Below are 18,695 nucleotides of genomic sequence, written 5' to 3' on the forward strand. Positions count from 1 at the left end.
CAGATAGGTGAGGCCATCATTGAGAATTAGAAGTCAGCCGTGGGGTCTGTTACGGCTTCAGAACAACACAGAACACAGCACGTGTCTGTAGCAGGGCTGTTGCCCAGAGGGGATTCTGGTGGCCCAGAGGCACCTGGGGTCAACCCTCCCACATGTGGCCCTGTTTGTATGTTAGAATAGGCCCTTCTAGGGCAAAGAGCAGTGAGGATAGCTGTTGGGTCTTTGCCTAATTAGGATTGTACTTCAAGAAGTACTTCAGTGCTAATTGTATACTGGGCTTAGTAGTCAACAAAGTTCTTTATTGAGTGTTAAGCCCAACAAACCCCAGATCAGCCAAGCTTGGACAGCACCCGCAATGCATCTGCCCGCCCTAGCTGGGCGAGGTGTGTGCCAAGCTGGCCCAGAGAGGCAGAGGGCTCCCTTGCTACCACCATCTCAATCAGAGCCCGCAGCGGCGAGCGACTTGGCCGCAGCGAATAGGCAAAGGTGGACCAGGCAGCAGGCAGCCCATATCTCGCGGCCAGGTGTCGAGTAGTGCCATGGGCCATGCCCCCACCTGGCCCAGGCTCAGGGTCCAGCAGTACAATCAGCTCTTCCAGCACCTCCAGCTCATCCAGGAGGCGAGACAGGGGCTGTGACCCCAGACCGGGCAGTTCTGGAAGAAAGGGGAAGGGTAAAGGGGAGGAAGGGTGGGCGTCCAGTCCACCTTCCCCGCCCCGGGGCTCCTCCAGGACTAACCCCTGCTCAGAAGTGGAAGTAGAGAGGCCTTCCATGTGTCCCCTGTCTCCAGGGCGCCTGGGGAGGACAGATGCGAGGAGGAAGGGGCGTGGGTGTTGGGGACTCCGCAGACCAAGCCAGGATAGGGATAGGGGTCGGCTTTCTCCTTGGGCCGGCAGAGGTGCCAGAGCAGAATGAACAGGAGGATCGCTATCACCGCCAAGGTCAGGAGCAGGACCAGCACCAATAGCGGGAGGAAAGTCGGCAAGGCCTGCTGAGGGATGGGCTCAGGGGTCCTCCAGGCAATGGAACTTGCTGGTGAGCTGCGCTCCTGGGAGCTAGGGCCGCCTGGGTTTCGAGTTGTGAGGGGGCAGGGCCCCTTGGCAGGGACCGGCCTCTGGGGATAAGGGGTTGGAGTAAAGCTGGAGGCCACACTCCACTCCTGCCCGCTCCCAAACTTTCCATATTTATACCCTTTAATGGGGCCACATCCCATCTGACATGGTACCTGATAAGGTAGTTGGGCCCCGCAAGGCCCAACTACCTTAACCTAGGAGCTCCCGACCCCTGCAGGCCAGTCACCTCCCGAAACCACGGCCACACCCCTTACGTGGGGCTACGCCCTTTCCCTACATCTAGGCCCCCCCACCTCCGGCACGCCCTTGCCCGGCCGGGAGTCCCATCCGCACCTCTCTGCAGCGCCTCAGGGTTCTGCCCCCGCCCGCGGCGGGAGTAGGGGTCACGGCTCCGCCGCCGCAGGGGCTACATAGCTCCGCACCGTCGGGGTTGCACTGCCCAGAAGAACACTCTCGGAACGGGAGCGTTACGAAATCGCCGTGGTCATTGAGCCCGCAGTTTTCCCGGAACTCATAGTCTAGCGGGAAAGCTGCTCTCCAGCGCGGCCGTCTAGCCCGCCCCTGCTCAGGCAACGCCCTCTCCCTTCGCCCTATCCCAGCGTGCCCCGCCCCTCCAGGACGCTCCCAGCCTATCAGCGTGCGCTCCGCTCCTGTCACTTTTCTCCGGGCTCGCCTTTTCATTCCCCGCCTGCTCCGCTCCGAGCTCCGCCCACTCCCGGTTTATCTACATAAAGCCCACCCTTTCCACCGGGCCCCTATCCCGCCTCTCCAGTCATATCCCTTCGCTGTTGCCTTGCGGTAGCCCGCACTATCTGCACAGGCTCTGCCTGCCATCCCTGTGTGATCTACATAAGGCCCACCGCTTAGACCCCTAAGCAAGACTCTCTGGCCCGTAGCCCACAGACCTCACGCCTTCCCCGCTCCCTATCACCTGCAAACTCCCAAGCAAGGCTGGGTCTCGGATTCTCACCCGGGCAGGGGGGCGGCCCGAAGCGATGCAGGCAGCTGCTGCAGCACTTGTTGTCTGGGTTCCAGTATTCAAGGCGGCCGCAGTACTGGGAGGCTTCCGGCAGTGACGCCAGAGCCAGAAGCAGCAAGGCCGTCAGGAGGCATCGTCCAGGCCCCATCTGGGGGGCCGTGATAGCGGGACCTCCAAACACAGAGCCTCTGCCACACTTTCCGGGGAAACCGAGCAGAAGAAAGGACGCGATGATGTCGGGGAACAGAATTCCCACGCCTCTTCGGAAGCCGGGAATCTACCCTCGAGTCCCCATCCCCCAACTGAGCCGGTTATCAGAGAAGCCCACAAAGCCAAAAGGGGACTAAGAGAGAGCACTGCGGATCTAGATTGCAAGAATGCATATCCCACCTCTGCCATTTCCTCACCCACCCACCTTCCCTTTTCCATCCCTAAAATGAGACAATAATAGCACCTGTCTCATAGGGTTATTGTGGAGAATTAGAACCGTTATTAGAAGTAAAGCAGGGGCTGGGTGCGGTGGCTCATGCCTGTAATCCCAACACTTCGGGAGGCCAAGACAGGAGGACCACTTGAGCCCAGGAGTTCGAGAGATCAGCCTGGACAACAAAATGAAACCCCGTCTCTTAAAAAAAAAAAAAAAAAAAAAAGCAAAGCACTTTGCCAAGTGCAGTGGCTCACATCTGTAGTCCCTGCTACTAGGGAGGCCAAGGTGGGAGGATTGCTTGAGCCACAAATTATAGACCAGCCTGGGCAATACAGTAAGACCTCATCTCTAAAAACAAAACCAAAAAAACTGGCTGCCGGGCGCAGTGGCTCACGCCTGTAATCCCAACACTTTGGGAGGCCAAGGTGGGTGGATCACCTGAAGTCAGTAGTTCAAAACCAGCCTGGCCTACATGGTGAAACGCTGTTTCTATTAAAAATACAAAATTAGCTGGGCGTGATAGCGCATGCCTGTAAATTCCAGCTACTTGGGAGGCTGAGGCAGGAGAATTGCTTGAATCTGGGAGGTGGAGGCTGCAGTGAGCTGAAATAGTGCCATTGCACTCCAGCCTGGGCAACAAGAGTGAAACTCTTTTTTTTTTTTTTTTTTTTTTTTGAGATGGAGTCTCGCTCTGTCGCCCAGGCTGGAGTGCAGTGGCCGGATCTCAGCTCACTGCAAGCTCTACCTCCCGGGTTCATGCCATTCTCCTGCCTCAGCCTCCTGAGTAGCTGGAACTACAGGCGCCCGCCACCTCGCCTGGCTAGTTTTATGTATTTTTTAGTAGAGACGGGGTTTCACTATGTTAGCCAGGATGGTCTCGGCCTCCCAAAGTGCTGGGATTACAGGCTTGAGCCACTGAGCCCGGCCAAGAGTGAAACTCTTTAAAAAAAACAAAACAAACAAGCTAAAGTGCTGGAAATAGCACCTCACATATAGTAAACTCAATGTTTAAGTGTAAGGCATTACTCACTCCCATCTCAATTTGGCAGGGACGGAGGAGACAGCCCTGTACTGACTGAGACCACCTCCCAGCACCTCACCTCACCTCACCTTCCAATCCTCATCTCCTTGGGGCTAGGACTCCTCCCACCTGCCACAACCAGGTCTCTCCCCCTTGAATAAGCCTCAGATGGAGGTGCTAAGGTTTTCAGCACAAAGGTGTCCCCACCCTACCAGTACCGTTAGGGTCCTGGGTCCCAAGCTGCCCGTGCCAAGTTCCTCAGCTGAAGTTGTGGCCGGGACCCAGTCTTGTTTCCCCTTTTCGTCACATGTGTGGGTGGAGGGAAATGCCAAACCACAGCAAAAGCAAGTTGATACCGAAGCAAAACACAGAGCTTTATCAAGACAAGGGCGGTAGAAGAAAGTCTCCATGCTGAACAGATTACATTATGGAGCCCAGGAGCCTGGGAAAGATGGGCCAGGAGAGTGAAGGGGGCTTTGAGGAGAGGTCCTGCCAGAAATATTTGTCCCTGTCCGGGGTGAAGAGTAAGAGGGTAAGGGGGCCAGGGCCTCAGAAGCGGCCATGCCGGTGATCAGGGGAACGCCGACGGTTCCCCTCTCGGGGACAGTGGCTAGTATGGAACCTCGGGGGTGACCCGGGAATAGGAGTGTTGAGAGTTAGGTTAGAATGCTGAGGAGTGGTGCAGAGATCCTGCAGGCCTGCCTCTCTGCTCTGGGATGAGGCAGGAGGGTGCTGAAATAACTAGAGTTCTAAGACATGGCCTCAGTGGCCAGCATCGGGGTACTCAGTGGCCAGTATCAGACTGGTACTCAGTGGCCAGTATCAGGCCAGGCTAGTCGTGGATTAGGGGTTCAGGCTGGTTTGGGGATTGGGACTTAGGTACTGGTCTCCAGATGGGGCTCAGAACTACTCTTAGGGTGTAAGAGTCTTGGGAATGACCAGGCGCCTGTAATCCCCACACTTTGGGAGGCCAAGATGGGTGGATTACCTGAGGTCAGGAGTTCGAGACCAGCCTGGCCAACATGGTGAAACCCCGTCTCTACTAAAAATACAAAAATTAGCCAGGCGTGGTGGTGGGCACCTGTAATCCCAGCTACTTGGAAGGCTGAGAAAGGGGAATTGCTTGAACCTGGGAGGCAGAGGTTGCAGTGAGCCGAGACCGTGCCTTTGCACTCCAGCCTAGGGAAGAAGAGCAAAACTCCATCTCAAAAAAAAAAAAAAAAAAAGAGTCAGCCAGGAGTAGTGGCTCACACCTGTAATCCCAGCACTTTGGGAGAGTGAGGCAGGTGGATCACGAGGTTAGGAGTTCAGACCAGCCTGGCCATGATGGTGAAACCCCGTCTCTACTAAAAATACAAAAATTAGACGGGCATGGTGGCAGGCACCTGTAATCCCAGCTACTTGGGAGGCTGAGGCAGAGAATTGCTTGAACCTGGGAGGCAGAGGTTGCAGTGAGCCAAGATCATGCCACTGCACTCCAGGCCGGGCGACAGAGCGAGTCTCCATCTCAAAAAAAAAAAAAAAAAAAAAAAAAGGGTCTTGGGAACGTTGTTACTAGGGCTTAGGGTCAGGCTCATCTGAGGATATAGGGGCCTTAGGACATGAGGAGACACAGCAGGCTGGTCCTGAGGTACCTGCGCCTGGGTCCCCGCCCATAGACCTGCCTCCGGAGGTTCTGGGAAATGGGCCGCAGATGCATGAAGTTGCAGAAGCCACCTCGGGTACATTCCCTGCGTAGAGAGATGGAGGAGGCCATTGTCACTGACAGTCCCTACCACACATTCAAAGTCTGGGATTCCAAGTGCCCATCCCACCCTTGAACTACCATACCCCATCTCATACTGGCGACAGCATGACTCCCGAAAGTCAGTGACAGGAGACAGTTCAGCGTGCACAGCCTGCCCATTGAACCAGCGGTTATTGAGTTCAGCCACGGCCCGCTCTGCATCCTCTTCCCGCCGGAACTGCAGGAAACCTCAGTCGAGATCAGCAGGAGAACTCAGAGATCTTCAGGGTACTCATTAGCAGCTCTGGGGCTGGACTGGATTTAGTGATGAACTTCAAGCTGAGAGCCTTCAGTGGTCACCATCAGGCATTGAAATGCCTCCATCTCTGGGCCCTAAGTGGGGGACAGCAAGCACCTTGACATAGACGTTGCCCACGAGGTGGTCCCCAAGGTCGTCGCACATATTCATCTCTTCAATCTCCCCATACTTCTCCTGCAATTCTGTGAACACCTCCTGTGGAAGACGGAGAGGAACTCAGCTGAGCTCCCACAAGAAACCCAACCTACCCCTGCCAACCTTCACCTCGAAGAAGCTATCATAGTGCTCCTGCACCTCCACGTCGCTCACATGACCTGGGGGAGGGGGGTAGGGTGGAATCAGGGCGTAGCCTACTGAGGACTATTCACCTTGCCCCCAGGCCTGGTCCCTTACTCACAGTGTGATCCGTCTGCAGTTTGGGCTGTATTCTGTGGATTCCGGTACAGGTTGAGCAGCACTATGGTCTGCACAGAATTTAAAAGGGGCGGGGCCTGAGCTCAGAGGGCAGGGCTGCATGCAAAGAGAGTGAGGCATGAAGGTTGGGGGTGGAACCTTGCACCCCAGCCTAAGCATGGTGAGTGCATCGGCGATCCTTTTCCCCTAAGAAACCAGAAACGGGATGGAGGGGACTGACAAGGACGAACAGCCGCGGTGTGTAGGGTGTACGCAGGGGGGCGCGACCAAGTTCCCAGGAGACGGGCAGGAAGACTGGTGGGAGGAGCCTGCAGAAAGGTCCAATCAGAAAAAAAGCCGGGCGGTAGGGAGGGCCTCAGGAACTCGGAATAGGCGGGACATGGTGACTACGGCCCCAGAAGAGGAAGGGCCAAGGAGGCGTTAACTCCAGAAGCTCCGTGCCGGGTCTCACCTGGCTGAATGTCGGCTTGTTGTGAAGCCGGGAGCACCGGTCTCCGTGCCGGCAGGCCCCGATCTTAAAGTAAAAAGAGCAGTTAACCCTGGAAGAGGTGCAAAGACAGAGGTGAACCGAGGGCTGGGGAGGCGGGACACCCCAGAAACACCGCCCCACCACCCAGGACCCCAGTACCCCGGCCTCGACCCCCCGAGAGTCCACTCCCAGCGCCCGTTCTCACTTATCCTTCTCAGTTCCGAATATCGAAGCTAAATATTCACCCATTTTTACCCAAGCCCTCCAGTTCTGGCTGCTCTTACATCACTTCCGTTGCTTAGGAGCGCTGGGAAGTGTAGTTCGTTGCTCCCTCCAGGCGCTTACCAAGCTCTCGGAAACGCCCCAGGGCGCTTGCGCGTGGGAGACGCGCGACTCCCCGGCAGGAATTCTCTCAACGACGCATGCGTGCAGTGTTGCCTCGCCCAAAGAAGACTACAATCTCCAGGGAAACCTGGGGCATCTCGCGCATACGTCCGTAACTGAAAGTGGCTAAGGCATCCCAGCCGGAGGAAGTGAGCTCTCCCGGTAAGTTGGGGGTCGTTTCGCCCACCCTAGTAAATATAAAGAGCTCTTTAATCCAGCCAGCTTGCTAGTGGGGGCGGGGATGCTCTGCTTTTAGCAAACCCACCTTTACATTTATCTCTGATTTGTTGTAATAGGGGCGTGGTTGTTCGTGATCCTTGCATCTGTTACTTAGGGTCAAGGCTTGGGTCTTGCCCCGCAGACCCTTGGGACGACCCGGCCCCAGCGCAGCTATGAACCTGGAGCGAGTGTCCAATGAGGAGAAGTTGAACCTGTGCCGGAAGTACTACCTGGGTAAGGGCAGATCACTAGGGTCCCAGGAAAAGAGAGGGGACTGGACTAGAGCACCCGAGGGAAGAGGGCCTCGGGGCCTGGATTCGTGAGTCTAAGAGATGAAGCACCTGTGAACGCCAACTCCTGGATTTGAGCGGGGAGGGCCTGGGTCCTGAGGAATGAGGAAGCTGGGGCGTCAGTTTCTGGATCCCAAGAGAGGAGGGGGATTGAGGGCCTGGACTCTTGGGTCCAGCGAAAGAGATGGTTGAGGAATCAGATTGCTGGATCCCAAAGAGGAGGCAGATTCCTGAGTCCCTGACAGCAGAAATCTCCATTTGAACTTGAGTGTGGGAGAGTTTCTTCCAAATAGATCTGGGTGGAAGTTGGAGATCTTCATTGCCTTATGAGGTTTTAGGGTTTGTGTGTTTTTTTTTTCTTTCTCCCTAGGTGGGTTTGCTTTCCTGCCTTTTCTCTGGTTGGTCAACATCTTCTGGTTCTTCCGAGAGGCCTTCCTTGTCCCAGCCTACACAGAACAGAGCCAAATCAAAGGCTGTGAGTCCAGAGTACAGAGGAGGGACGCCAGTGGCTGGGGAGAGGGGGAAGCGGGGGAGTCTTGGTGGGAAGGGACAATGGAGGATCCAGAATTTTGGGGCTCTGGGTGAGAAGGGAAGGCTGGTCTAGGGAAGTCTGGAGAGCAGCAGGAGGCCAACCCTTCCCACTTCTGTTTCCCATGACAGATGTCTGGCGCTCAGCTGTGGGCTTCCTCTTCTGGGTGATAGTGCTCACCTCCTGGATCACCATCTTCCAGATCTACCGGCCCCGCTGGGGTGCCCTTGGGGACTACCTCTCCTTCACCATACCTCTGGGCACCCCCTGACAACTTCTGCACAGACTGGAACCCTGCTCATTCTCCCAGGACAGGCTCCTTAGAGCAGAGGAGCCTGTCCTGGGAGCCCCTTCTCAAACTCCTAAGACTTGTTTTCATCTCCCCTGTTCTCTGCTGACATCACCCAATAAAGGACCCTAACTTTCGATACTGACTTCCTGGGATCTTTTAGAGGTTGAGGCATAAATGATCATTAACATTTAAAAACATTTGTTGAGTGCTTTGTGCCAGGCTTAGTATTTAGACATGATGTACATTTTTTACAGTAAATACTACTCATAATCTTCTGAACTAGGAACTTTCCTGCGCAGGAAACTATTAGATGAGGAACTAAGAAAGGAATAGTGCTTCCGTTGCTTTTTTTTTTTTTTTTTTTTTTGAGACAGTCTTGCTCTGTTGCCCAGGCGGGAATGCAGTGGTACAACTGGTCTAGTGCTTCCATTTCTAGGGGCTGTTACCCTGTACTGGTAGTCGTGAATTCAAAAACATAACTTTCCTACTGTGGGCTTCAGTATTCTCATCAGAAGTGTAGATCACAATGCTACCTCCTAGGATTTATTTGGACCAAGATGTGTGATAAATCCAAGTTTCCCGTTTTCTGAAGGAAGTGTTGTCTGCAAAAATAAAAATAGTCAAGAGCTTTCTCAGAGAATCCTTCCTTGACCATCCATCTTATTTAAAATTCAATCACCACCTTGATATTCCTATGTCCGTTTAAGGCTACACTTTTTTTGTGGGTTTTTTTTTTTTTTTTTTTTTTTGGTGGGGGGCTGGGGATTTGTTGTTGTCTGTTTTTCGAGATGGAGTCTTGCTCTGTCACTCAGGCTGGAGTGCAGAAGTGCGATCTCAGCTCACTGCAACCTACGCCTCCCGGGTTCAAGCGATTCTCCTGCCTCAGCCTCTGGAGTAGCTGGAATTACAGGGGCATGCCATCAGTCCCGGCTAATTTTTGTATTTTTGGTAGAGACGGGGTTTCACCATGTTGGCCAGGCTGGTCTCGAACTCCTGGTCGCAGGTGATCTGCCCACCTCGGCCTCCCAAAGGGCTGATACTTACAGGTGTGGGCCACCATGCCCTGCCCAGACTATATTCTTTCTCCTATTACATTTCACTTAGAATGTTTTACTTGTTTACTGTTTATCTTCCATCCTTTAAAAGATAAGCCCTATTAGGGCAGGGATTTTTGTCTGTTCTGTTCCTCAAGGTGTCCCCAATGCCTAGAAGAGTGCCCGGCATACTAATAAATATTTGCAAAATGAATGAAGTTGTACCTGCAAAGAGATTAACTGGTACCTGTCACCTAGAGAGTGCTCAGTGAAAGGGAACCCAACGTTATTTTACATTAGTCTTCCTCTTAGGGATGAAGGGACTCCAACGGTTGGTTAAATATGGTAAAGAGCTAAATTGGTGTTGCTCAACCCTTCTAACACTACAAGTCCCGGGAAGCCTCGCGATGCCCTAATCCTTTGTTTCCCACCGTGCCCCGCGCGGCGCAGGCGCTGTTACTCCGGGTGGGTCTGGGAACCTGGAACTACACCTCCCAGGAAGCTTGGTGGTCGATGGTTTGTTTCCGGAAGCAAAGCCCCAGGAGGGTGGGACCTAAAGCTGGGAGACTACGGAGGCAGCTCTCAATTGGTCAGGATGTAAGATTGACGACTGCATTAACTAATAGGAGCAAGCTGCTGCCGAAGGGGCCCGCCCACAGAAGGGTGGTGGCCATGGTCCAGGCTGAACACAACCAAAGGCGGAGGAGCTGTGGCCCACGAAGCTCATCTTTGAACTGTCCCCGCCCGCCTCCCGCCTTGATTTGTGACCCTAGGCCCTTTGGGGCGCCTCTGACCCAGCTAGCCAGATCCTGGACCCAAACCATGTTCCCCGTGAAGGTGAAAGTGGAGAAATCAGGTGAGGACCCTGACGTCGGGGGCCTGTCGGGACCATCGGGTTGACAGGGTGTGGAGTCCCGGTAGAAGGGAGTATCGCGGAAAGAGGACTGCACGACTTTTCCCTGCAGCCCACCTGACAATCGCTGTATCAGGCAGCGAGCGTTGGCTGCCACCTTCACACCCTCCCGGTCTGCGCTTGAAGTCGCTTTGAGATTGAATGGTGGTGGCTCAGGCAGTGCGGTGCGTGGTAAGATATGGGGAATCCTGAGCCGGTAACTCTGAGAAGGGCCCTTTTCTCTTTTTTTTAATCTAAATTTTTTAAATATTTAAGTAGAGACGGAGTATCGCTATATTGCCCAGGCTGGTCTCGAACTCCTGACCTCAAGTGATCCTCCCGCCTTAGCTTCCTAAAGTGCTAAGATTACAGGCGTGAGCCCCCGCGCCCGGCCGAGAAGTTCTCTTTTCTTGGCTTCCCCTCAGTTTCCCCATTTCCAGCAGTGATCAGTCACACATACTTGCTGTGAGCCTGAAGTACAAGCACTCTTAATCCTCACAGTCACTATATTCCAGTAATCCTAGGAAATAGGAATTGTGGTCATTGGGGAAACTGAAACTTAGATCATTTTGGGTTGGGGCAGAGCTGACCGGATCGCAGGCCTGGCATGGTAAGGGCAGTGGGAGGGGTGCAGAATTTAGACAGAAAGATAATAGTAAAATGATGTAGGATGTCCCATGGCAAAAGTGTTATCAAAACAAAGTGGCAGGCCAGGTGCGGTGGCTCACGCCTGTAATCCCAACACTTTGGGAGGCCGAGGCCGGCAGATCACTTGAGGTCAGGAGTTTGAGACCAGCCTGGGCAACATGGCAAAACCCTGTCTCTATAAAAAATACAAAAAAAAAAAAAAAAAAAAAAAGAAAGAAAGAAAATTAGCCAGGTGTGGTGGCACGAGCCTCTAGTCCCAGCTACTCAGGAGGCTGAGGCAGGAAGATCGCTGGAGCCGGGGAGGTGGAGGTTGCAGTGAGCTGAGATCACACCACTGCACTCCAGCCTGGGTGATAGATTGAGACCCTGAAAAAACAAACAAAGAAAAAACCAAAAAACGAAGGAAGAGAGAGAGAGAAAGAAAGAAAAGGGAGGGAGGGAAGGAAGGAAGAATAAAGGAAGGAAAAAGGAAAGGAAAGGAAAAGGAAAGGAGAAAGAAAGAAAAGGAAGGAAGAAAAGAAAGAAAAAGAAAGAAAGAAGAAAAGAAAAGAAAAAAAAAGAAAGAAAAGTGAAGTGGGTCTGACCACAAATGATGGTGAGGGAAGGTATACATCTCTTAGTACCAGGCTGAGGAGTGCAGACTCCACCCCTGGGTGCTGTAGAGTCATGGAAGGTTCCAATGGAAGGTTCCAAGCAGGGGAAGATCAGGGTCAGGTTTGTTATTTTTCTGGAAGATTCCCCTGGCTGCCTTGTGGAGGGTGGATCAGAAGGGGACGCTGAGGTGGGAGCCCAGGGGGAGCAAAGGTCTGGACCAGCATGGATAGAGTGGAGAGGAGGTAGGTGGGAGAGACACTAGGGAGGCCTAGTGGACAGGTCATGGGATTGCTGGGCTGGGGTAGGGGAGAGAGAGGGGTATTCATGGTGAGGTACAGGGAGGAACTAGGCGACAGTGAGGCGACCCTTGAGAGGGAGGCTTCAGGCCCAAGTCGGGGGTTCAGGAGAGAAGCTGGGCCTGGGGAGAGATCCGTACCCTCTGCATCCGCCCAAGGCTTTGCTGCAATCTCAGCTACTCCCTTCCCCACCCTCACTCTGTCTTTCCTCTGAGCTATGTTTGAATCCCTGTGTCTCCTGACCTTCTCAGGAAGTCCCTGGACTGGTCAGGCAAGTTCCCAGGTGTCCCCTCCTGGCTCTGAGCACTAGAGCCAGAGCTCCCACCAGTCAGAAAGGCAGAGCAAACACCTCTCAAAGGTAGGACAGCATAACATCATCACTCCCTCAAGTTCTGTGATGATGGGAGGCAGCCACAGGCTCACTGGGCAGGAGGGTGGGCCTAGATCTCATTTCCTGAGGGGAAAAAAAAAGTCCAAACAGGATGTTTTAGGTGAAATCTCCCAATTTTGGCCGGGCATGGTGGCTCATGCCTATAATCCCAGCACTTTGGGAGGCTGAGGTGGGTGGATCATGAGGTCAGGAGTTTGAGACCAACCTGGTTAATATGGTGAAACCCTGTCTGTACTAAAAATACAAATATTAGTTGGGCATGGTGGCACACGCCTATAGTCCCAGCTGCTTGAGAGGCTGAGGCAGGAGAATCACTTGTACTCGGGAGGCAGAGGTGGCAGTGAGCCGAGATCACGCCACTGCACTCCAACCTGGGCAACAGAGCAAGACTCTGTCTCAAAAGAAAAGAAATCTCCCAATTTTTAAATGTCAGCTCATTCAGATTGAATTCAGATTTAAAATTATACCACTGTTGGCCGGGTGTGGTGGCTCACGCCTGTAATCCCAGCACTTTGGGAGGCCGAGGCCAGCGGATCACTGAGGTCAGGAGTTCGAGACCAGCCTGGTCAACATGGTAAGACCCCATCTCTACTAAAAATACAAACATTAGCCAGGCATGGTGGCGGGCTCCTGTAATCCCAGCTACTTGGGAGGCTGAGGCAGGAGAATTGCTTGAACCTAGGAGGTGGAGGTTGCAGTGAGCCAAGATTATGCCACTGCATTCCAGCCTGGGTGACAGAGCAAGACTCCGTCTCACAAAACATAAATACATTAATTAATTAAAATAAAGTTATACCACTGCCTCAACCAGATTCTGCACTCAGGTTGAGCCTCTGTCTCATAACTTCAGCTTTGGAACCAGACAGCCTGGGTTCAAATAATCAGCTCTGCAATTTCTTTGCTGTGTGCCTTTGAGCATGTGGCCTAACATCTCTGTGCCTCAGTTTCATTCTTTTTAAAATACGAATAAAAATAATATCTATCTGAGCCAGGCTCTATGGCACGTGCTTATAGCCCCAGCTATTTGGGAGGCTGAGACAGCAGGATCACTTGAGCCCAGGAGTTCAAAACCAGTCTGGACAACATCATGAGATCCTTTCTCAAGGAAAAAAAAATCACATCTACCCCTAAGAGTTATTGTGATAATTCAGTGAGTTATCATGTATAATACATAGGTATTTAAACCTTGCCACTGGGACAGGCACAGTGGCCCACACCGGTAATCCCAGCACTTTGGGAAGCCTAGATGGCTCACTGGAATCCAGGAGTTCAAGACCAGCCTGGTCAATATCGTGAGACTCCACCTCTATATAATTTTTTCTAATATCATATTAGAAAATTTATATCATAAATTTATATCATATTTATATATTATATCATATTAAAATTTATAATGATATAATTTATATCATATTAAAACACATTTTTTTAAAACCCAAAAGGCTCATAAGGTAAGGTGATTGGCTTTGCCTCCTGTCACAGTGCGATTGGGCGGGACAGCTCTGGAACTCAGAGCTCTTGGCATCACTCCAGCCATCTCTGCCTGCTGCACCCTTTCAGGCTGCCTGGGCCTGGCTCTGAGATTGGCCAGGGCAGATGGCACGCATGCCCCTCCCTGACCCAGTCTGCTGTCCACTTAGCTGGGGCCTGGGAGCTGACTCCTGCTGGGTTCCCTCTTGCCCCAGAGCTGGAGATGGCCAAAGCCCGGAACCAACTGGATGCCGTCTTGCAGTGTCTGCTGGAGAAGAGTCACATGGACAGGTAGGCCAGCGTGGGGTCACAGGGCCAGGCACCCTGGCAGGTTGGGGCCTCTGATCTTGGGTGGATTGGGTGGGACCCCAGAGGCTGACTTGGGGAGGAAGGTGCTTAATGGAGAGGCTGCTCGGTGCCTCCCTTCTCTGGGGCCCTGGAACCCTGAGCTGAGAGATCGCTTCTGCCTCTAGGGAGCGTCTGGATGAGGAAGCTGGGAAAACGCCCTCAGACACCCATAATAAGTGAGTTTTTCTGATTGGATTTGGAGCTGAGGGTTTGTGGTTGGTAACTTCTTCCCTTATCCAAGCCCTGACCGCTCAGCCCAGCACTACCTCCATCAAAGTCCTGACCACTCCACCTGTACAAAGACCCTGCAGCAGGAGCTTAGGTCCCCTCGCATTTGCCTCCTAGACCCCCACGGGTATGGGTGGGACAAAAGGCCCAAGAGGCAAGTGGGGTTCATGTGAGCATCTCAGGTTTGATACCAGTATCCCCAGGGTGCCCTCTGCAGGGTTTTGCACAGGCATTTGTCTGAGGGTCAACTGTCTTTCCCCACAGGGACTGCTCCATCGCAGCCACTGGCAAAAGGTAAGGTGGCAGGGTCCCAGCCAGCTGACTAGAGGCTCTCAGCTCCTACCCCAGTCCTGACACTCCCTCTCCCTACGCAGGCCATCTGCCCGCTTCCCCCACCAGCGGAGGAAGAAGAGGAGGGAGATGGATGACGGGCTGGCTGAGGGAGGGCCACAGCGATCCAGTGAGTAGACGGTGGCCCTAGAGGGTCGGCAAGGAGCTGAGGGCCTATGCGAGGATGCTCACACACCTCCCATCCCCACCCTCCCAGACACATATGTGATCAAGCTGTTCGACCGCAGCGTGGACTTGGCCCAGTTCAGCGAGAACACGCCACTGTACCCGATCTGCCGTGCCTGGATGCGAAACAGCCCCTCTGTGCGCGAGCGCGAATGCTCTCCCAGCTCACCCCTGCCCCCGCTGCCTGAGGATGAGGAGGTGGGATGGGTAGTGGACCCCAGCCCAGCAGCCTGGTGCCAGGGCAGTGGGTGGATAGGCTTAAAGGATCCTGCCCCTAAGCTAGAGGGGTAGACAGACACAGGTCCCTCACATGAATCCTGGATCAGGCCAGGCACACAGATGTGCACCCTTAGGCTGGGGTGTGGATCGAGGTCCCTAGGGAAGACATACATAGCCACCTGGCCTGGGGGACAGGGAACAGGGTTACCCTGGACAGTTAGATGTGGATCTCCAAGATCAGGGGTTCCCAAGAGCCGAGGGGCTAGACAAGGGTCCTTAGTACAGACAGAAGTGGCCACCAGGCCTTGAGGAGCAGATGGGCTGGGCAGGAACGGATGGGGGTCTATAAGCCATCTGGCCCAGGAGGGTAGACAAGGGTCCCCAGGACAGACATATAGGACCCTTCACGCTGTCAAAAATGGACAGAGCTTCCTAGGTGGCACAGATGTGACCCCGTGGACAGGATTCCCTGAGGCAGGCAGACGTGACTCCCTGGGCTGACAGGTGTAGATGGAGTTTCTGGGCTGGATAGGAGAAGACAGGGGTCCCTGGGGCAGGCGGACTTGACCCCCTGGCTGGTTGAGGTGTCTGCCCTTCAGACATGCCTCCTGTCTGAGTCCCTTAGTGAGCCCCTCATGCCATTTGTTGCTGGGAAAGGCAGGAGGGATGAATGTGGATTCCCAGCCCCTCTGCTTTGACTCTCTTGGGCCTGGCTTGGGGCCCTTGTGTCCCCAGGGCTCAGAGGTCAACAACAGCAAGAGTCGTGATGTGTACAAGCTGCCGCCACCCACACCCCCCGGGCCACCTGGAGATGCCTGCAGATCCCGCATCCCATCCCCACTGCAGCCTGAGATGCAGGGCACCCCTGATGATGAGGTGAGTATGCCAGGCTGGCCCAGGGTTATGGGACACATGTGGTGGGGCTCAGGAATGTCTACTCAACCTGGCCTCTCTGTCCATGCAGCCCTCTGAGCCCGAGCCCTCACCCTCCACACTCATCTATCGCAACATGCAGCGCTGGAAACGCATCCGCCAGAGGTGAGCGTCCCCCAACCTGCTTGCCCCTCCTAGGGCCTTTTGCAACTGCTGAGTCTTCCCTCTGCCTCCCCAGGTGGAAGGAGGCCTCTCATCGGAACCAGCTTCGTTACTCAGAAAGCATGAAGATCCTACGAGAGATGTACGAACGACAGTGATGTTCCCAGGTCCCCCCACCCCAGTAAACATCCCCCAACTCCACACTGGTGTCTGCTCCGGTCCATCCTTCCTGGCCCAGACACAAAGCAGTTGGCAGAGCTCTAGCACATTTATTGGGAGAGTGAGCCTGGGAAAGAGTAAGGGAGTGGTGGCAGGGAGAAAGGCTGTAGGGAATCAGAGCCGGTGCTCAGCTGGGTCTTGAAGGAGAAGAGGAGGAGGGTGAGAGGTGGGTTGCCGAGGATTATCTGGTTGAAGAAGACTTGGGGGTCAAGACAAAGGGACTTAGGGGGACGGGGTCTGGTTAGAGTTAGGGAGGGGGCCTAGGACATTCGTGCAGAGTCTGGGGAGGTTTGGGTGGGAGAGTCTGTACAGTTTGGGGTTGGGTGTTCTGGTTGGCCTGGGATAGGTGTCCAAGAATTAGGGTGGTCAGAAGAGGGTTCCAGAGTCTGGTGTGGCTGGCTGGGGTTTCACAGCAGAAAATGGGCTGGAGCGGGGCAGTTGTGGACTGTCTGGTCGTAGGGGAAGGATCAGGTCTTGGGAACCAGGCCTGGATGGTCTGGAGTGGGAAGTCTGTGCAGTCCAGGACATTTGGGAGGTGGGGGGATTGTGCCTGACAGGCCTGGGGTTGGGGGAGGGCTGTCTACACCATAATTTGGTGTCAAAATAGGGAAGGGATGGAAATGTAGTACCCAGATATCTTCGTAGAGGACTCAGAAGGAAGTAGAGAAGGGGTCTTAAGTGGGGCTATATGCCAAGAAAGTGGGTCGGTGGGGCTGAGACTGTTGGCTGAGGGTTAGGGTAGTGCTGGTAGGGTCTGGAAGCCGGCGAGGTGTCGGTGTGGGGTCCGAAAGCTGGAGGAGGTGTGAGAGCGAGGGTGTCAGTGTAAGGGTCTAGGTTATCAAGGCAGTGTCCAGGGTGGAGGTCAGGGCAGAATCCAGGAGTGGGTGAGAGGACAGTTCTTGGCGCGCTCGGGACATCTGGCTGGGCGGAGTCAGATCGGCTTCAATAGAGGGAGCCTGAGGACGCTCCCGGGGTGCGGGCGTGGCCCAGCCCCCTACTTGGCTGCGGCTGGCGGTGGGGCCTGGGTCGACGCTGGTGCGGCCTGGATGGACAGGACGCCCTCGGGGGACAGCGCAGACGTCACGGCAGCCGGATCCACGCCAGGCGGCAGGCGGTAGCGGCGGTGGAACTCGCGCGCGACGAATCCGTGCTCATCCTGGAGGGGAGGGAGGCTTGAGCGGCCCCGCCCCTCTGGCCCTGCTGCGCGCGTACTCGCTCCAACCCCGCCCCCGCCGCGGCTCACCGGGCGTTCCTCGTGGCGCGCGTGCACCTCCACGTGTTCGCCCACCACCTTGACAGCAATTTCCTCCGGCGAGAAGTGCTTCACGTCCAGCAGCACCGAGAAGTGGCCGGGGTCTGTCGGCACCTGCGCGCAGCGGGCGCGGGCGGGACTGTTACCCGGCCGGGCCAGGCTCGCGGGACCCACCCAGGGAGACCCCACCCCCGTCGGTTCCGTGCCGCGGCTCACTCTGGCCTCCGGAGCTGAGCAGTCCGCTTTCCTACTGGGAGTCACCCAGTACCTCTTCACCCTGAATAACGAGGATTCGCCCTCCCCCTGTAATATCTGGGGTTGCCCTCTTCCCTGCAGTGATAAGGCTCCCTTCCCCTGCAAGGTCAGGAACCTGTGCCCTCCCCTGGTGTCAGCGAATCCGAAGTCATCGTGCCCCCCAGGGCACTGATTCCCCAGCTCCCTCCTCAGAGCCCCGGGTCCCTTCTCCCCCAGTCCCACCAAAGTCGCCGAGATGACCTTCCCCCGTCTCCAGGATCCTCTGCTTACTCTCCCAGTCGAGTCACGGGACCTCAGCACCTACTGGTAGCCTTCCCCCACTTCATAGTGGCCAGGAACCCTTCCTCAAGTCGCAGGGCCCTCCCCTCCTCTTCTGGAGATACCGGGCCACTGCACACAGTCTCTCAACTCTTCCCTGAGACTAAGAACATTCCTTCCCCTTGGGAGTCACTGCCCGCCTCCTTTTCCCCAGATTTCCCGTGTCACCAGCCTCCTTCAGAGTAAGCAAGACTCCCCTTAGAGTGACCCAGGCCTTCTATTCTCTGGAGCTGAGACCCCCCGCCACACACACACACATACACCCCTAAGAGCGACTGGGACCTCCCACCCGCTGCAGTGAGCCGGCCTCTGAGATTCCCCAGGAACTCCGAAAGCCCTTCGGAGCTGCGGACTCTCCACCCCGCCCAAGGCCAAGGAACATTCTCTCACACGTTCCTACCCCAGGCTGCCCCAGACCCCTGGCATTGGAAGTGGTCGAGTTCGCCCCCTCCCCAGGCCTGGCACCTGGGCGACGGGCAGCGCCACGCTGGGTGCGCGCAGGTAGTAGGGGGCGAGGGTGGTGGGGCAGAGCGCAGCCAGCTCGGCCTCCAGCAGCCCCTCGCCGAAGCGCTGGTCAAAGAGGCGTCCGGGCGCCGAAAGTCCGGGCAACGGGGCCGAGGCACGGCGCAGCCAAGACGGCTGCACAGGCACCGGGATCTCCATCCTGCTCCTCCGCGTTGCAGTGCTCCTGCGTGCGCAGCCGCCGATTTATAGTTCGCCCTGTGCCGGCCCCTCGGAGGGCTGCCCAGGGACACTGGGACCGTGGCCAGACCCGGCCATTAGGAGAGCCTTATTTAGAAACCCAAACAATGACTTGGCCATTTATTAAGCGCTTGCT

The 18,695-nt window shown here is 55.1% G+C and overlaps 5 protein-coding genes across 46 annotated transcripts; 2 read left to right on the plus strand and 3 right to left on the minus strand.

Annotated features, from left to right (window-relative positions):
• Window positions 1–278: 278 nt before the first annotated feature.
• On the minus strand, window positions 279–3,776 carry IGFLR1 (IGF like family receptor 1). 4 transcript variants are annotated; one of them, XM_005588889.4, is made up of 5 exons: window positions 3,719–3,776; window positions 2,044–2,248; window positions 1,407–1,591; window positions 739–1,114; window positions 279–655 (listed from the first exon to the last, which is right to left on the minus strand). In XM_005588889.4, exons 2-5 carry the CDS (start codon window positions 2,198–2,200, stop codon window positions 330–332), a joined length of 1,044 nt encoding a protein of 347 aa, XP_005588946.3. In that variant the 5' UTR covers window positions 2,201–2,248; window positions 3,719–3,776; the 3' UTR covers window positions 279–329. The 4 variants fall into 4 exon arrangements, with proteins under 4 accessions (XP_005588946.3, XP_045236598.2, XP_065392556.1 ...); XM_045380663.2 differs by having other exon boundaries at window positions 3,713–3,776; XM_065536484.1 differs by lacking the exons at window positions 739–1,114; window positions 1,407–1,591 and having other exon boundaries at window positions 3,713–3,776.
• A 77-nt stretch (window positions 3,777–3,853) lies between these two features.
• On the minus strand, window positions 3,854–6,788 carry U2AF1L4 (U2 small nuclear RNA auxiliary factor 1 like 4). 31 transcript variants are annotated; one of them, XM_074023243.1, is made up of 7 exons: window positions 6,713–6,788; window positions 6,411–6,473; window positions 5,943–6,009; window positions 5,810–5,859; window positions 5,642–5,740; window positions 5,331–5,464; window positions 3,854–5,230 (listed from the first exon to the last, which is right to left on the minus strand). In XM_074023243.1, the coding sequence occupies exons 5-7, from the start codon at window positions 5,693–5,695 to the stop codon at window positions 5,095–5,097; spliced, it is 324 nt and encodes a 107-aa protein (XP_073879344.1). In that variant the 5' UTR covers window positions 5,696–5,740; window positions 5,810–5,859; window positions 5,943–6,009; window positions 6,411–6,473; window positions 6,713–6,788; the 3' UTR covers window positions 3,854–5,094. The 31 variants fall into 31 exon arrangements, 24 of the variants coding, with proteins under 24 accessions (XP_073879344.1, XP_045236599.1, XP_073879343.1 ...); XM_045380664.3 differs by having other exon boundaries at window positions 6,411–6,498; XM_074023242.1 differs by having other exon boundaries at window positions 6,684–6,728.
• A 136-nt stretch (window positions 6,789–6,924) lies between these two features.
• PSENEN (presenilin enhancer, gamma-secretase subunit) lies at window positions 6,925–8,276 on the plus strand. Of its 4 annotated transcripts, XM_065536497.1 has the most exons (5): window positions 6,925–6,974; window positions 7,109–7,265; window positions 7,692–7,796; window positions 7,982–8,144; window positions 8,186–8,276. In XM_065536497.1, the coding sequence occupies exons 2-4, from the start codon at window positions 7,205–7,207 to the stop codon at window positions 8,119–8,121; spliced, it is 306 nt and encodes a 101-aa protein (XP_065392569.1). In that variant the 5' UTR covers window positions 6,925–6,974; window positions 7,109–7,204; the 3' UTR covers window positions 8,122–8,144; window positions 8,186–8,276. The 4 variants fall into 4 exon arrangements, with proteins under 4 accessions (XP_065392569.1, XP_005588941.1, XP_005588939.1 ...); XM_005588884.4 differs by having other exon boundaries at window positions 6,925–7,003; window positions 7,982–8,276; XM_005588882.4 differs by having other exon boundaries at window positions 7,982–8,276.
• A 1,572-nt stretch (window positions 8,277–9,848) lies between these two features.
• Window positions 9,849–16,014, plus strand: LIN37 (lin-37 DREAM MuvB core complex component). 6 transcript variants are annotated; one of them, XM_074023233.1, is made up of 10 exons: window positions 9,849–10,032; window positions 10,142–10,260; window positions 13,683–13,758; window positions 13,941–13,991; window positions 14,308–14,337; window positions 14,418–14,503; window positions 14,591–14,757; window positions 15,514–15,654; window positions 15,743–15,816; window positions 15,890–16,014. In XM_074023233.1, exons 3-10 carry the CDS (start codon window positions 13,691–13,693, stop codon window positions 15,969–15,971), a joined length of 699 nt encoding a protein of 232 aa, XP_073879334.1. In that variant the 5' UTR covers window positions 9,849–10,032; window positions 10,142–10,260; window positions 13,683–13,690; the 3' UTR covers window positions 15,972–16,014. The 6 variants fall into 6 exon arrangements, with proteins under 6 accessions (XP_073879334.1, XP_073879335.1, XP_005588951.1 ...); XM_074023234.1 differs by lacking the exon at window positions 14,418–14,503; XM_005588894.4 differs by lacking the exon at window positions 10,142–10,260 and having other exon boundaries at window positions 13,638–13,758.
• Window positions 16,015–16,062: 48 nt separating this feature from the next.
• HSPB6 (heat shock protein family B (small) member 6) lies at window positions 16,063–18,541 on the minus strand. Its single transcript, XM_045378637.2, has 3 exons — window positions 18,323–18,541; window positions 17,276–17,398; window positions 16,063–17,188 (listed from the first exon to the last, which is right to left on the minus strand). Exons 1-3 carry the CDS (start codon window positions 18,518–18,520, stop codon window positions 17,027–17,029), a joined length of 483 nt encoding a protein of 160 aa, XP_045234572.1. The 5' UTR covers window positions 18,521–18,541; the 3' UTR covers window positions 16,063–17,026.
• Between the last annotated feature and the right edge of the window lie 154 nt (window positions 18,542–18,695).

The sequence above is a fragment of the Macaca fascicularis genome, chromosome 19, assembly GCF_037993035.2.
Source record: "Macaca fascicularis isolate 582-1 chromosome 19, T2T-MFA8v1.1".
NCBI lineage: Eukaryota > Metazoa > Chordata > Mammalia > Primates > Cercopithecidae > Macaca > Macaca fascicularis.